Source organism: Chlamydotis macqueenii, chromosome 3, assembly GCF_036417535.1.
Source record: "Chlamydotis macqueenii isolate bChlMac1 chromosome 3, bChlMac1.mat, whole genome shotgun sequence".
In the NCBI taxonomy this organism is placed as follows: Eukaryota; Metazoa; Chordata; class Aves; order Otidiformes; family Otididae; genus Chlamydotis; species Chlamydotis macqueenii.
The window spans coordinates 71138821-71157115 of record NC_141558.1 but is presented as its reverse complement, the minus strand read 5'-3'; the positions used below and the strand labels follow the sequence as shown (position 1 = coordinate 71157115).

The 18295-nt window shown below is 37.2% G+C and overlaps 1 protein-coding gene across 3 annotated transcripts in view; it reads right to left on the bottom strand.

The window, feature by feature from the left end:
- LCLAT1 (lysocardiolipin acyltransferase 1) overlaps window positions 1-18295 on the bottom strand; it is a 125264-nt gene that overhangs the window by 57530 nt on the left and 49439 nt on the right. For all 3 annotated transcript variants that reach the window (XM_086744930.1, XM_086744931.1, XM_086744932.1), the window contains one exon: window positions 7046-7192. In XM_086744930.1, coding sequence (XP_086601056.1) covers window positions 7046-7192 — 147 coding nt within the window. The remainder of the gene's footprint in view (window positions 1-7045; window positions 7193-18295) is intronic.

Here is an 18295-nt window from a genome sequence, read left to right as displayed (position 1 = left end):
TACTGCTCTTCATGCATGCACGTGCACATATTTCCCAATCATGTGATTTGGAGGAAAAGAGAATTGTTGCACAGTAGCCAACCAAGTGATTCAGCAAAGAGAATCCAAAGATTTAATTCTTGCCAAATTGCCAAAACGTACAAATACTTGAAAATATGACATCTTCAAAAAGTGTTGCTAAAATTACAGAATCTGTGAAATACTAAAATTACACTTGGCTATGTAACTTAAATTTATCTTTCCTTGGACATATGCACTATGTCTTTAACCACATGATCAGAGTATCTGTTTTTGTCTGCTCAACTACTACTCCATTCAATGTTGAAAAAGGACTATTCTGAATCAGTGAAGGGGACTTGCCTTTAGGATCCCTACCTCTGTTACAGCAAAACTTACAAAGTGAGTCATGAGTGAGACTTGGAATGGCAGAAAAGGCAGGAGTAATCTGGTAATTATTAAATGCTTCTCTGGAAAGCCAGATTCCACCTCTTAGACATAATGGTATTGCATTATTAGTTCAACAACTTAAACTCTCTATTTTCTAAGAAACAAGACTGATCATCAAGAGTGTTCCTATAAAAAGTACACAACTCAAGGTTTCTTTCCAGGTTCTGTGGTGATTCCAGTAAAATGCTTTAATTTATCACAAAGTTTTAAGCTAATGTATCGTTTCTTCCAAAGGACAGAGGAAGTGGTATCTTCATTTTCTGCACATCCAAATTTGAGTTTCGCATTGACTCAATTTGCAGATTGCAAATGCTCCAATCAAAGCTTCATGACACAAGTGCCGTAAGTGTCTGCACAAAGCTAAGAAGTTAAAAAAAAAAATAAATAAATCTAAGTCTTAAGCATCTCAAATTGCATACAATTAATGAGCACTCAGAAAAACCCTCTCCATATGTCTGCTCACTAGGACTTTGTTTCAAAGGGAGCATGAAAATGAATTCCTTGGTATTTGCAAAACATTCCTACTTGTGCCACAAGAAAACCAGTAAGTAAATGGGCAGTTTTGTTTTCTAGGCAAGACCTAATTGATGCTTCAAGAAAGGTCTGGAACCTCCAAAGGGCACTGCCTTGAAGCAATAATCTTCAAGCCTCCTCTTAGTGCACATCCTTGCACTTGGAAAGAACTCACTGTAAACATCTGTAAAACATCTTCCAAATTTCCCTTTACTACAATGCCTTTCTAAAACATGTGAACAGCTGGACATTGGCACACCAGCCAACACTATTCAGCTATTTCCTGATATTTGTATCCCTGTCTTGCCTCTGGACTGTAAGTTTTATATAACAGAGATTTTTCCCTTCCCCTTTTGCATGACCCCAGTGTAATCGGATTTTTGAACTAGAATAATGCTCCTAGCTAATGCAATGATCATTGTCATCTGTAAAAATCATCTCCCTCTTCCCTTCCTAACAACCATCAACCCACAGGTCTTTGTGCGCTAAACTATTATATAGCAAGTCAGGAATGTCAAAGTGAGTGAAAGCAAGGGTAGGACATGCTCACTCTACCAAAAAGCTACACTGCTCTTCCTCCCCTTCCTGCTACTCTCAGTTTCTTATTCTGCTATTACTTATGAACAAACGCACTGACTGCCAGCTCATCCACTGTAAGCATCTCAGTGCCCACTGCTGTTTGGGATCGCTGTGTGAGATACCTGCGCCTAAACCTTCCGGGGAAAATTCAGAGTAAGTCTCCTGCTCAGCACTGGATTCAACCAAAGTCAGAAAATGTGATGTTCTCCATTATAGAAAACCTAGAGGTTTAAAAATTGATCCAGGAAATTGGAAACCCAATTTCTATATCCTTGCCAACCTAAGGGAATTCAAACAAACACCTCTTTAAAATCCCTTAATCAATAGACCACGCTACACTGTCAGAGCTGCAAAACTTATGCAGATGCCTCATCATTCTGCAGCCCAGATTACAACATTCTGAAAAATGTCTGAGTAAGCCTGATAGCGAAAACACTTTCTTAAAAAGAGGAAACGTTCTCTTCTTTGCTTCCAACCAACTAACACAAACTGCATAAAGCAGCTATTACAGCAGTGACTGGAAATGAACTCAGTTTGAGTCTCCTCAGCCCCAAAATGTCACTCACATCATTTGGCTAATGGTAATGCCCCCTTGCTCTCTGTGAAAAATATGAGCAAGTGTTGCTTTCTAGAAACAAGTATTTTCTTTCTTAAACTGCATTTAAGCCAAAGTAAATCTACTCCCAGAGTTTTTGCTCATCATTCCTATGAAGTGTATTTTGCATTTTAATTCCTTGGTTCTGTTTGCTCCTATGACAAAAAAAAAAAAAGTAAGTAGAACAATCTATTCTTACGGAAAGCAGCCAGTTTATTAATAGAGGGTGATATGGGACCTTTCCTGACCCAGGAGTGCTTCATGCTCTGTCTCCACTGGTCTCCCACTTACTTGCCTGTCCTCCCTTGTCTCCTTCAGCTAATACATGCTGCCCCTCAGAGGGTATGCTCTTTGGGGTGGTGGTACAAGAAGTCCAATTTATTTGAGTCTTTAGACATTACTGCAGAGCAATTGTCAAACTACACAAAATAATAAGAATTTAAGGGTACTGGCCATAACCTCTTACTTTTTTTGTTCTTGTGTTGCCTTACATAATCTGATTACTTTTTTTCCCCATTTATCTCAAAATTATGTGGGCAAATCTCATTTATCACATTTTTTAATTACTGGAAAAACTCAGAAAGTCAGCACTTTCTAGAAGCATCACACTTCAGAATTTCATTTAAAGTAACTGGAGCAAGAAATTATGCTAACACATTTTCTGAATTTATGAGTTACAGATTTTTAAGAAGTTAAATTCCTTTATCCTCTGGTTTTCTGGGGCAAAAGGGAACAAAATAAAATATTTTTGTAAGTCAAATTATATTTTTAATTTGTGAGCTAGTTTTGAATAAAACCAAAAATCGCTATAATTTTACTTTGATGAAAGCCTTAATGCACTAACAAGTTGCATTCATGCAAGTCTGAAGAAATTAAAACTCCAAGACAAAAAGCTAATTCTGTGCTCCCCATGAAATACATATACAGTATTAGTTCTCAAACAAACAAGTTCACATGCTTTTACAGATTCAGCACTGTCCAGGTTGATAAGTTTTGCTGGATGTCACCCAAAAGATTTAAACTTCCCTCATCATCCCACTGGAAAGTTGATTCTAAAACTTTAATACAACTATTTCCTTTCTGACTCATGATAAAAGCATATATGTTCTTCTACGACTTCAAGTACTCTCAAATTATATTGGTGCCAGAGAGTGAAAGAATACACAAATACTCCATAAAAATATCCCTTAAAAAAAAATCCTCATGTATCTATTAGAAGTTTGCATAGAAAGCATAAAAGCCATATTGGCTCACAGTCAATATTTTAAGAAAAATTTAAGCAATTTTTCTTATTTGTGCTACTTTCAAACTACTACATGTTAAATCAATCCCTACCAGTGCTTTTGAACAATATTTTTTTGCATTACCAAAGTACATCACATGTATTAGAAAAGAGAAAAATCCAACTGCGGTTCATTGTTACTTTCTAGACAGTACTGTATGTGATCCACATAGAACAGATCCCTGCCAAAATTTGGGCTCTAGTAGCAAGCTCTCCTACTTGTTTTTGAGCTGTTCCTCAAGGAAAAAAGGTCTGTGCAATCACACTCTGTCTACTTGTTCACCTTAACTTTTGAAACCGTTGCCACCTGCAAACAAAGTTTGACAGAGACAAGAAATTCAAAGATAATTAAGCCCCACAGGAGTTTTAGAAAAAAACAATGGCTGAGTAAAGGGAAGCCTCTGAGAACACAGATCTTAATAATGGGAAAAGCCAGGGCAGGTTCCACAGGTATTTAGTCTGTCAGAGCTCTCAGCACAGCATGCAGAGTTTGTGAGTTAACGCAAATATTGGTGAGGATGAGCCACAATACACAATGCCTCTTGTGGAGACAGCAGCAAGAGATTTGTTGAGGAAACGTCACACAGAAGGAAACATAAGAGAGAAGTCGGAGTGACGAAAAGACCACGCACAGGGATGCAGACACAAATCCATAGGAAATGAGGCTTTAACAGGCGTGGAGCAATACAGTAACTTTTTTTGTTATTGCTTTCTGAAGAATTACTACGAAGAGTCTTGTAAGGAATACCAAGAAAAACAAAAGAACAAGCGAAATGGTGGGTGGTATTCCAGCTTTCCAGAAGCACCAGACTTATGTTTGCTTTGTTTTCTTCAGGGCTTCAGAAAGTCTGGCTATATGGTTATCTGCTGAGGGCTTCTTTTTAAGCAATTACAATAAAATACCTTTGATGCACTTAGCTTTAACCTTGAAGTACTCCAGAGTGAAATGATGACCAACCTATCAGAAATAAGTATATAATTATTACCTCAGACCCTATACATCCAGTCTGCAAATACATCGTTTGGGGTTCATGACAATACTATTTTAAAAATTCTTTTACGTAGCATCCTCCACTGCAAAGTACTTCACCAACATGAAGTCAGGCAGCAGCCCATGTATAAATACAGTCATACTTCACATTTCTTTGAAATCTTTCATTCTTAAAAACCTGAAAACATTATACAGTTTCTTGTAAAGAGGAGTAAATCATTGTCATGCAGTCACTGAGAGGATAAAAAAAATGATAGTAGCACAGAGCTGCACAGCAATTCTGCTTTTCACTGAAGTACATGTAAAATGTTATTTTTCATTTTAAGCCTTGGAAGAATTTTGTTTTCAGAATTAGCAGTTTTGAAATTTGGTCAGAAAATAAAAACCATTCCCTCTTTTGTTTTATTTCTTATTCTAAAAGATGAGTTTGCAATAGGTCCTAATATGTCAATAACATAACAGTTTTCTGAAAATCATTTTTCAAAATGTTACGCAAATAACATTATTATGTTCCATCATTCTCATATGACATAACCTTATTGTGTGGTCAGGATTAGCTTGTCAAGGGATTTTGCCCTACCTCCTATAATATTTTAAAATCTATGACCCAATGTTTCCTGTGAAGAGAATTAGAGAGGGATAGCTATTTACTTTCACAGAAAAAGCCCCGGAGTTCTGCCTGTCTCTATACATCTTACTATGCACAAATGTAATATCAAGGTGGCATTCATCAGTGATGGAAAGTTAGAGTGGTAAACACTGGACAGTTTAACACGTCAGAAGCCAGCACAGCTGCCCAAGAAGCAGTGCCCTGTTGTCTTCCCTGCCCATCACTCTGTCCTTCCCACCACACTGCTTCCTCCCTGAGCTGCTCAACAAATCAGGGAGAAACGATCACCACCCATCTGTGGTGCCTTCAGAAGAACAGTGCAGTGAGTGCGGATATCCATTTGACGCTGCAAAGTTAAAGAGTACCCGTTACACACGTATGCAGAAGGAAAACCAGAACAGAAGTATCTTAAAAAAATAAATCTGTCAAAAATCTGTGTTCAGAAATCCAATTAGAGAATTCTTTAATATTGAGTGAAGAAATCTTGTCTGCATGAATTTCTTAGTGGATGGTACCAAAAGCATATACTTAAATTCAGTCCAAGTCATTTACATCAGTTACAACAGTGGAGAGAAAACCCTGTGTTTCCTTAAGCAACTCCACTCTCAGGTGGGAGCATCCTCACCACTGCCTTTGGGACTCTGCAGCTAACACACTGCAGCTGTCCCAGTCCTCACCCAATTCTTCTTTAAAACTGCAGTATGAAACTTCCTCAGTTCTTTAAAATCTGTTGTCTCTGAGAAATATTAGGAGGGATTATAAGAGATACATATTTTATGGAATACATTACAAACAATCCAATTCTTTCAATCATCTTGAGATGGAAATAACTGTTCAGAAAGAGAGCATAAGCGACTCAAGGAGCAGTCTCCAGACTCCATGAACAAGATAAAGATTTCATCTCAGTTCAGAGCAAGGAGTGGACAGTTGCTCATCACTTCAAAGGGGGAGAATTACAGTGACATAATTTCCATCCTTCTTCCTAATTTTAGATACAAAATAACTAATTCAACAAGAGAGATCATGTGAAGCAGTCCAAGAATGTACGATGAATTTATCCTCTTTTAGAAAGGCTGATCAAGTGATGACAATTCCCTACAGTGTGATAGCATCTGAATACCATACATATCCATTCTTAAGGATATCGGGAATACAGAAGAAAAAATAGTAGTATGCTAGTTATTTTTATACTATGTCTAGTAGTTACCGATCTGGCATTGCAATAAAACATGATTTGAGAATATCTGCAATTGAAAATATAGTAAAAATTTTTTAAATAGGCTAAAAGATAAAAGTTTAATTGTAATTTATTTTCTATTTAAAAGACGATGCTTATCTAATCATGCTGCAGGGATGAACGACCACAGCACATTCATACGGTATTTTCTTTCATTGGCAACTGAGTCATCTTCAACACCAGTTAGCAGTTTGCTACTGTTGCCATAAGACACGTGTATTAAGGTAGATATTTTATTAAGAATTAATACTACAGGATCAAACTCATTACGTTTACTCTTATGATAATGTCAACATTTGTTTTAGGGAGGTATTTTTCTTATAGAGGCAGATACAGACTGCTTACATGGCCTAAAGAACAAGTATCTCCACTTTCTCCTCTTAAAACATTAAGCAAGAAATCTAATAAAATCTTTATCTCTCCTCTTCAATCACTCTTCCATAGGTCTGAAATGATTTTGCACTGTTTGCCACAGTAATATGGGAAATGGGAACATGCAAGTGATTTATTCCAAGTCTTGAAACCTACTTTTGCTAATGCAATGTATATACAGTACTGACCAATATAAAGCCATTTCAATCACCAGATGCTTTGAATGCAAGTTATTTCAGGAAGACTGGCAAAGCTTCTCAGTGGAACTACATTTGTACTACATAAATCAGCACATACGATCATTTAAATATAATTTCTACTGTTCATGAGAACCCAGTCTTGCTCCTGCCTTGGGCTTTTTTTAATTACTTCTAAAAACAATGAAGAATTTCCACATTAAGATGACAAACACAGCCTACCTGTGAGATCAGTGCCTTCTGGAAAGATGAGGAGTTGTAGTGGTTCACGAATGTCACAGAAATAATCCAGCATTTTTTCAAAGTGACTCTTGTCATCTTCCCACTTCCTTTGAATGAAAACAAAGGCAGCAACCTGCATCGCCCAGCCTAAAGTTTAAAAAAAAAAATACACCTTTAGTACCATTTCACTCTGATACTTCCACTGTGTCTGGATTACAAAATACTTCCATAAATTGTATTGACACAACATGCCCTCACCCACCTCATTAAGAGCACCCAGTTACCTTGTAAAAGGAGTTTTGGATAGGAAGCAAAAGGCAGCATAATCTAAATAAATAATTCTAAAAAAATTTGGAATGGCTACAGTTTTGCAAAATTCAAGTTACCAGAGTTAGAATAGCTTTCCAGAGAGCAAGAACAGGGTCAATGCTGTCATGAAAGGAGGTTGTAGCGAGGTGGGTGTTGGTCTCTTCTCCCAAGTAACAGTGATAGGATGAGATGAAATGGCCTTAAGTTGCACCAGAGGAGGTTTAGATTGGACTTTAGGAAAAATGTGTTCACTGAAAGGGTTATCAAGCATTAGAACAGGCTGCCCAGGGAAGTGGTTGAGTCACCATCCCTGGAGGTATTTAAAAGAGGTGTAGATGTGGAGCTTAGGGCCATGGATTAGCGGTGGACTTGGCAGTGCTAGGTTAACAGTTGGACTCGATGATCTTAAAGGTCTTTTCCAATCTAAACAATTCTATGATTCTGTCAGGTGAAGTATTTAAAACCATGGCCCTCACTATAATATCCTTAATCACTGCAACACTGATTTGCTCAAGGGAAGGTGCTGCCCCTATGGACAAACATCTCAGCAACGCACTGCAGGGTAACAGAAAGCTGCATTATACAGAGATAGTTGCCCTTAGCAGTGCATGTTAACGACGTGCATTGTGCAGAAAATAGCTATTGCTTCAAGGGCTTTATTACATATACCTTCTTATAATTTTCATTACTAATAGAAGAAAATACAAAGTTGTTCTTTACATTTGATTAGAGAAAACATTGACATATTCCCATTTGTTTGCATTAACACACAAGACAACTGTGAAGATTTACTGCCTGACATCAAACTGACAAGGAAATGCAGTTAAAAAAATGAAACTGCTGCTGAATCTGCAACTCAGGGGTCACATGCCATTATCTTCAATAAATATTCTTGGCTTTTTTGGCACAATTTAGTATATAATGAGCAAGAAACTGTGTGGTGACTTGGGCTAAACCATCACAGTCTATCATACAACATTAGAACTTCTGTCCGCTAGTTCAGAGAGCAGGACAAAAAATCAGGGCTCCAGTTCACCATAAGCCCGTGATGCTCTCTTCTTAAACAGCGCTCAGAGGAGCACGACATTGCCTTGGCTAGCTTGTATCCCACCAGAAAATCTGCAGACTGATATTCCACATCAAAGAAAACATCACAGCTTCCCATTCTCCTCTTTGTTCACCACAGTTCTCAAAGTATGTTTTCCCTTTGCTGATGACTTAGAGCATGCTAGTCTTGCAGTTTATTTCAGCTCCTCTTTACAGGGATTCCTTTCTGTTCTGTTTGTGGCAGCATCTTACAAGGAGCATATGCTAGAAAACAACTTATTAAAGTAATCAATTTTTAAATCATCTTCAGAAGTCAGTCAGCCTGGCTAATGCATTAACCAAGCTGCACGATCTCTTCTGTATTGGTCAGGAATGTTAATTGTATTGTTAAAGATTTGTAACCTGTATCATGGGGTAGATACCTTTTATTTTTAAATCAGCTAAACAGATGAAACATGCATAACAAACATGCCTTCTGCAATCTGACCTAATGAGTCTCAGATGTTCAGATAATGAATGATATCCAGATAACTGGATACTGGAAGTGGTTATATCAATAAAGAAAATAAATGCCCAGAATGCAATCTCAGCAAATCTTTTTGAATTTGCACACTGTACTTGTTAAAAACCCTCTGTAAATGAAACTAAACTTTAACCACAACATTTTATGTGCATCTATGCACATATCACATTCCCACATCTGCAGTGTCAAGAAGTACCAGTACAACTGTATTCATAGAGGCTATCCACGCCTAAACAAATCATTTGCAGGAAAAACGTAAATTTTAAAGTAACTGGAAAATAACTTATGTAATTTAACTATGCTTTCTTCCGGCATTTAATCATCTCCTACTGCTACAATACATTTCACTGTGATGGTGAAACCCCAATATTTTAAATTTAACTAGTCAGGGCTTCATTTTCACATTTGTCACTATGTTATACAAAGAGGACGTCTTTTTGTACCAAATGTTGCCAAATACCAAACAGTGCCAAAGCATTCAGTTCCTCTAGAAGATACAGGGACATGGTAGGAAGCTGTGTCAGGGGGAGTTCAGGTTGGACATTAGGAAAAGGTCCTTCACTGAAAGGATGGTTGGTCACTGGAACAGGCTCCCCAGGGAAGCCGCCACGGCACCAAGCCTGTCAGAGTTCAAGCAGCATCTGTGCTAAACCATTTTGTTGTGTGGCATCACGTATCAGGCCTAAATTGTTCAGTCCTTGTGTTCTCATTGCAGCAGAGCCCATAGGCGGAAACTAGAAGCAAAAGAAATGCTCACTTGGGAAGCCTGCTGATATTTTCCCAGGTCAGCAGCTCCTTAGGAAGAATGATTTTGGTCCATAATAGGGAGGGAGGATGGAAAAAACTTCACTGCCAGATCCCACTCCCTCCTCTGCCTTTCCTCATGCAGCACAAGGCTTTAAATTATATGGAAAACTTGCATAAAAACTCTTTCTAGCGATCAGTCTTCAACAGCACTGTGAACATCAAATTACAAACACTTTTAGCTACTAAGAAAGCTGCTGCTTGAGTTACTCATATTTTAACCTGACTTAATTGCCTTAAAGTTGAGGATATAATGCAGTAGTTTCCCATTCCTGTCCTAAGTGGTGGTGTTATCCACAGGCTACGAAAAATTAAACAGAGACGGTAATGTAATGACAGTAGTGTGTCAGGGAGGAGGAAGAAAGAGAGGGAAGGGAGTTGGGAGGCATCCATTTTTTAAATAAACAAGATATTTTATTTTCTGCTCTTTTCAATAGATAATGTCCAGTGTTCTGGAAGAATTTTTCTGTCTTTAAGTGTATATCTAATTAGATAAAATAGTCGTGACTGCTCAAATAAGGACAGATTATCTACAAGTCAGATAACTAATAGTAAAGGACCCAGGTCTTCCTCCCCACTTACCCCAGTACAGCACACTGCAACAAACTATTTTACCATCTATGAAAGTGGAAGAATCTTCCACATGCGCTCAAGCTTTAAGGCCTTCAGTGGAAGGCAACAAAAGCATGAAGTATTCGCTTCAACCAAAACCCTGGTCCATGCAGCACTGGGGAGGAACACCTACTGTTTACACCTCTCGCTGTCCCACCACATTCAAGCGGGAGAGGAAACCCAGCACAGGCTTGCAGACGCATGCCTTCTGCTCAAAGCAAAAGCAGCTCTTGCTTTGATTGCCATTCCACAGTGTGTCCGCGTTGTGCTGCTGGAAAAAACAACACGTAACAAGTCCAAGGCACAATGTGGGAATGCACGGAGAAAGAAGAGGAATTCAGTAAAGCAACGGGCAAAAAGAAAGGGTTTGCTAATTAGCAAGATTTATGAACAAGCAGAAGGAAGTATCTTCTCATGTGCAGCCTGCAGTGAGACACACTGTTCAGTTAATTATTGTTAAGTTTACGTCAACATATTGTCCCAGAAAAGTAATTACATTTTGCTCTTTTGCACAATGTTTTTGGTCATCTAAAAGCTCCCAGGAATTTTCCTAGCAAAAGGCAGCATTCACTTGACTGGAGAAATACGGTTGTCTTTTGATTTCCAGATTCTTGAGAAATCATCAGTTATAAAAACACAGCAGAAGAACAGTGAAGCTAAAGAAATCATAACAAGGCAATTCCAATTCTTTGCTTTGCTTCTTGTAATTGAGAACATTTCTGATAACTAACATTGTCTGGTACACAAAAAGCATCACACTGCACAGCTCTTGTTCAAAATTGCTGAATAGGAACACAAAAGCCTACTAGATAGAGTAGCTAGCCACACTGACTTTAAAATCAACTTTTTGGAGCTGAAAAAATAAAGAAGGCAACTTCAAATCTCAAGTAACACATACAAGCTAACAATATGTATTCCACACTTCAATAAGGCTTTATCAGGACACAATTCTACACAGAAGAAAATTACACAAAAAGGAAAGTCTTCTATTGAACCAGAGAAATGTGCTGTACACAAGAATTTCCTTACAGCCTTGGGGATAAAGCAAATTATAGCCTATGCAGGTTGAGAATTTGTAGCATTGTACAAAAAAAACACTAGTTGCAAGTATAAAGCTTTTTAAGTTCTAACACTTCTGTTTTCCCCACCTCAAAAAACTTTAAAAGAAAATAACACTTGAAGTTAAAATTTCTTAAATGTGTTTTCATTCCAAACGTAATTTGTGAGTAAGCAGACACCTGGGATGGAGGTGGCCATGAACAAAAGAGAGAAAGAGGTGTGTTGTACAAAGCAATGTCTTTGTTTGGCTTTCTGCCACAATTGTACGTACATTTCCATAAGCATCTCAGAAATCAGATATCCCAAAAAGTGTCATGTCTCTCTAGGAAGAATATCATGGCTGATATTGAAAGTAAACGTACATCAAGAAAATGGTATCTATGTATTTCCTATAGCAAAGCAACAGAACAGCTAGTAATACTAAGCCTTCCACAAACAAATTCAACAAATGATTCAAAACTGTAGAAACAAGTAGGAAAGTAGAAGGCCTAACTATGAGATTTCCTTATTATATTAATTCATCTTCCCTCTTTTGTTCCTCTGCATTATTCACTGTTTTTTCATATCAAAAAGTCTCTTGGTCAAAAATAAAAGCATTATTTAGTGTGCCTGTATTCAGCAGCGATCTGGTCTGGACCAGGGCTTTGGAGGCAATAGTGAACCAGACGTTCAGGCTTAATAAGGGAAATCACTCGGAAGCACATGATCCCACCATATACAAATCACTGAGTTCATTAACAGTTTGTTATTCCAAGTGTTTTGCTGCATAAAATATCCAGAAGGCAGCAACCACACAATTCTGAGTGCTCCTTATTTTAAAGATGGGTAGGTATTAAAAAGATGTTAGCAGATAGAAAATCACACAGGAAGCCAGGGCTTAAAGTTCCTACGTATACACTGCAAGTTTTCATCACTATAGACTGCTAAACAGGTTTCTGCAAATTCAATTAGAATCAGCCATTTTACCGTTTTTTTTCCTAGATAGTTTTATGTTTAATAACCAAAAGCAAATTAAAAATTAAAAGATTCTTCACATTTAAAGTAATGGTTTGAGCACGCAAACTAGGAATAAAGAAATGCTTCTTGACATAATCTTGTAATGCGCAATCTCTGCTCCTGGCAGGTTTTTTAACCATGCTCATTTCCAGTAATAGGAGTATAATGAATTGAACAATTACCATCTGATTTGGTGAATTCTTTGAGCAAATTACAAAATGAGCTAAGAGATAAAATTCACAAATATAGATTCACAGTAGCACTCCTAATTTAATAGTGAAACATCTGATTCAGCCTATTTATTAGATTGATTCAAGCTATTTGTAAGGTGTCTTTAGAAACACTAGTGTTCTTTCGCTACTGCCTTGCCCTGTTAGACTCTGAACATTAATCTACATCTGTTTTTAAATTATTTTTATGGTCACATTCAGTTTATGTTCAGATTATATATTTCATAGCAATACCACACATTCTACTTTTTACTTGGACAGAATATCATCTCTTCCAACATATGGGAAGTCTAAACCTTTTTTCTTACTAAGACAACTTAAGTGAACAAACAGAAATGTTAGAAACACTGAATTTTAAGGTAACTGAAAAAAAAGAAAAATATTCTGGTTTTACTCCGATCAGTTTTACCTTTGATTTCCTCATAGTTCTCATGCATTTGTTTCTACAGCAAAATATAATAAATTTTATATTTAAGTCACATTCAAACATTAACACTTTCTGTATTTTCTTTGCCCTCCTTCATTCTCTTGTGGGAGAGTACAGTATGTGCCAGTAGAAACCTCTCCTTATTGTTTATAATACGATTAGAAGCTTCTTCAGACAACATTTATAGTACAAGATTCACTTGTCAGGGCAATAACAATGTTGTCAAAAAGCCAGTCAGATATAGCGGCCTACATATTAGCTGTGAAAATTTAAGTGTGAAACCTTCTCAAAAGGACATTCTATTGAAGAATCGGTATCTCTCAACACAAAGGAAAAAATAGTGTGACAGTACGTAGGATAAATTCATGATGGTAGTAGTAGGATATATATGTATACAAAGCACCCAGACAGAGGTATACTATGCCCTTGGAAAGCATTCTTTCAATATTCAATCCCTTAATCACAGATCAGAAAGATGCTATTTGGACACTTCATACTCAAATATTCATTCTATTTCCTAAATTATGTCATTTTTATAGAATATGGACAATCAGATTATTAACTCTACCATTGTATTAGTGCTACTTACGCAAAATCTTTGTGCTAAAATGCTATGAATGCCATTAAGGAACATTACATCTATTCAGTTACAATATCCATCTTAAAATAACACTTCAAATTTGATTTGATGTACTGTGTAAAATCAGAACATTACTCAAAACCATAACATTACTCAAAACTAAAGAAAACTAAAGCAAAGGCTTAAACCTCTAGGATGGCTGGAAAGTTTGTTTTTGTAATGCATTTTAAAAATACATCAAAGCAGTGAAACAGTGCATGAAAACCTAAGTATTAAAAAAGATGAGTCTTGCCCAATACGTGTCTGGAGTAAAGCCCCATGTCATTCCAAAATCTCCAAAGACAGTGAAGAAACTGGTTGTTAGATCATAGGGAAGTGAAAAGACCTCAAGAAATGCATCTGAAAATGGCAGGGTACAGTGCCCATCTCTCCTATGCATGTGTTGTCTTTACTGCAAGTCAGGAATGGTGAGCTATTTAAAATTCAATACCTTTTCGGTAGGCTTGCATCCTCTTCAGATGCTCCATTTCCTTACGGGAGGATCATGAAAGTAAAGAGCAGAAAAAGGACTGGAGATCAGCTGCCTTACTCGGCAGAAGAGGACCTAACCAATGTCCCTGGCTGCATCTCTGCACTGTGGTCCCATAAAGGTGGGAGTTTCTCGCGCTGCACTCTCAGGCTCTTTTGATGTACATTTTGGAGAGGCAAAGCAGGCAGAGAGAGGCTGGAGTCCTTGTTATACAGAAAGGATAAGGAAAGTTTAAGTGGACTGTAGGCTAGTATTTTTTTCCCCCTGACAGAGGTGGGAGAATTTCTGTGTTGTTCATCCGCAGTTATTCCTATTATGTCTTTCCTGAATTATCAAAGACAAGAGCCAGCTGAGAAACAGGCACCTAAGTCTCTTCTTACCCACAAAAAATGCATGTAGAGTTACAGGCAAATTAAGCTACTTTTTTTTTTTAATGCTTCCCTCACACTTAAAACTTCTACAAGAGAGTCTTGCATCTCTGTCTTCAGAGATGACCAACCGGGAGAATAACAACTGTACTTTCCATTAGAGAGCATACTTTTCAACTTCTGCTTTAAAAATTACATAGGACAACAACTCTTATGGCAGCTCATAATTGAATTGCTAGAGGACAAAATGTCTCAGCTCCTCAAAACTCTCATTTCAGTGTATTTTAACATAACAAAGGTACTTGGGACATGAGCTATACTAGAAAGTTCAGAAGGTTACACTTTCAATTTTTTAAACCAATAAACTCTATTGATACGAATTTGGATGTAAATCCAGCTATAACTCGAACAAAGACGCTTTCTGCTGAAGTATTTATATCACTACCTACAGAAGTAGCTGTGGCAGCACAAACACTTTCTTGCCAATATAAATGCGTACAGATTCCCCGCAGCGTGCTGCTTTAACTGTACTCCAATTGAGTTAAGTGCTAAAATTTTCTGGGCTTAGTGACACCAATATTTTACCTCATTGTGGCTGATCCATCATAGCTGTCGGTGTGCATGCTCTTAGCCCGTGGCAAAGGCAGGATAATTTGAGTTGTTTGGCCTTGCTTCATTGAAAACTAAGATGACTCAAATTACTTTGAATTTGCTTCAGGCGAAGCTCACGCACATGGACAGCTATAATGGATCAACTGACGTGCTGTAAAAGATTGGTGGGGCTAAGTCCAGTGCAGAAATGGAGCACAGTCCTTTTTTTATTTTTCCCTGGCACTTAACACAACAAGCGCCAAACTTCAGTTAAGCCTTTGAGAGCTACAACACAGGAATGACCAGACGACTGGAAAGTAACAACTAAAAAGCTCCTACATCTTGCCGTCTCTCCAAGAGCGATGTTAGCCACAGAATAACTTGAATACAGGGAGGAAGATTTGGACAGAATTACCCATTTATCTCTGTTCCTAACTACTCCAGGTTCATCTGCTTTGCTTATTCTCCTTTTTCACCCTGTCCTTTCCTAACCTGTTCCTGCCCCAATCCACTCCAGCTATAACTCCCTCCTTTAGCGGTCCCAGTGAGCCTTTTTAAATACGTTAAGCCTTCAAGATGTGTCCATCAATGGTGCCTGCAGCAGCTGCATACTTCACATTTGTACTCTGAAATATAGTGTTATTTGTCTTTTCCATCCACATTAAGCAAAGCCACAGTGAATTTCACATAGCAGCCATGCACTGACACTAACCCCTTTGGTTACCCTCTCTCATTTTTCCATCAATTTATCTGAGTGTCCTCAAATTTAAATTTGTTTTCCATGTAGAAGTTGAGGCACTTATAGCCAATATTTAAAACTGGAATATTACTGCAAGCCCACCAATAATTGAAATGTAATTTAAAACAACGAACATATGTGAATTGTCCGTCATTAAAATACATCTCTTTTTCCAGTGAAGTCTTACTGGTTCATATCACAATGAGACTCTTAAAAATGAAATTATTTAGATACAAAAATTAAAAGGATGCAACTAACTTCTAGTGATTATCTGGTCATCTGACAGTACTGTGTACATTCCTTGGTACCTACTCGAACAGTAAGTATTCCATATCATATGTTGAACACAATTGCATCAGAATCTGTATCACTTCTGATGCTATTCCTTATTAATTGAGAATAAGCGAGAGTATAAATTGTACATATCTATTACAAGTACTGTAGAGAAGTCCTGTCTTGTCAGACTACGCTAGAAACTGTCAATGCCATTAGAAATTCTCCTTGAAAACCGACACTGCAGAATGTGTCAGTAGTTCCTGGTGATGTCAGATGAGAAACTGTAGCAACAGCTGAGACTAGAGCAGCGCTCCCTCGAGATGCCAACTTTGGCAAGTTGTACTGAAATGCTGCAAGAATGTTTCTGAATTTGAGATTACTGAAATGTAATACCTCTTTCTGAAAACTTTACTGCACACAATTTATCAAGCCAAAGCTACAGTTCCAGGAAGAAAGGACCATCTGTTTTTCTTTCGGCTTCTCTTTTTAAGGCTCACCTTTAATCAATTTAAAGTTTTTTTCATACACTGGAATGCAAAAAAATTAATAACTTAAGAACTAGATAAGTGAATCAATGCTTCTCCTTGAAATACTGCTGCCTCTGATTTTAATTATAATTACCTAGAAAAATAACTGCCTACTTGTAATACAGACTCATTAAATCTGATACCTTTATGCTTTTAATCTACAAAAGGGGTGATAAGGACTCTGAACCTATTTGCCTTCCCAGCTTTGCCCTTCACCTACCATATATACCACTTAGATCAGTATAATCTCTCATAGACTTATTTTTACACCCTAACTGGGATATTACTTAGAACAACAAAGGTGCAATGCTTAATACTTGCAAGGTTTTCAGCAACATGGAAGTTCAAGGGTTGCATTATAAACCTATCTTACACATAATTTTAAATTAAATGCTTGTAAAAATAAAACCTTTGAAATAGAAAAAACTGTGCTGAACACAATACAGTATATTCATTCAAATATTTCTCAAACTCAAAGCAAAATTACAATTAGGTAAAGATTTATTAGAAGCTACATTTAACCAATATATCAATAGTTCCATAATCCTATACTTTTGACTATGTACAACTAATTCATATATATGAAAAGATTAAACAAAGACATGATGAAAGTAGCTGTTGCAATTTCCACAAATATTATACCTTAAATGATCAACATCTCAAATACCAACTGTAGCTACAGTACACTGAAACTGTACAGTTGATTTCCAAGTTGTCTTTTTGCCTTTAGAAGCTCATAAAATAAACAAGACTTATGTGAAAACAAAGGACACAACTTAACAAAACCAAAACCTGACAAACACTTATTAAAAGTTTATCACAAAACACAGTGGGGTCATTAGAGATAAGTAGTAGAAGTTCTACTCTTACTAATAAGATTCAGGGTTGTCTGCTTTGGATACCATTTTCTGCTATATCACTGCCCCGCCAAATTTCAGAGATTCATGATGGCAGACTATGAACAAAGATGGCTCATGGTCTGCTAACACTGAACTGCCACAGCTCCATCTGTCTGAGCCTACCCTCTAAACAACTCCTGACACCCTTTCAAGGAACCAAATTTTGCCAAGCATAACATAGCATCCAGGCTCCTGGAGTGGACCTTCCAATTCTACTAAATGCATTAACAAGCATACACATACAAATGCTTTGTTCGAAAAAAAAAAAAAAAAAACAAAAAAACCCCAAAAACCACAAAAAAAAACCAAACCAAAACAAACAAACAAAAAAACCATGTTACTTCTCAGAAGATAAACCTATGAATCCTCTAGATTATACTCCTGGTTCCATCTTCCATCATTGCTTTAAAAAATTGCCCTTGCAGCTGATTCCAAGATTTCAAAACATCTCTGCTGTATTATAAAGATAACACATTTATCTAAATATATATTTTCTCATTTCCTGTAATGTTGAGAGAGATGTCTTTTGTCAAGTAAAATTGATCTTCAATGTTTGACTGTTAGAAAAAAGTATGTTACCTAGTTGCAGCTCTTACTTAAGAGGACTAAAGACCCAGCAAGCGAATGCAGTAACAGCGCAACAGTAGGAGAGCTCCTCTGTATGGAATCCTGCCAAAATATTCTGTTCAGATAAATGGCCTGACAGAAAGGAACCATAAATAAGGTTACTCTTT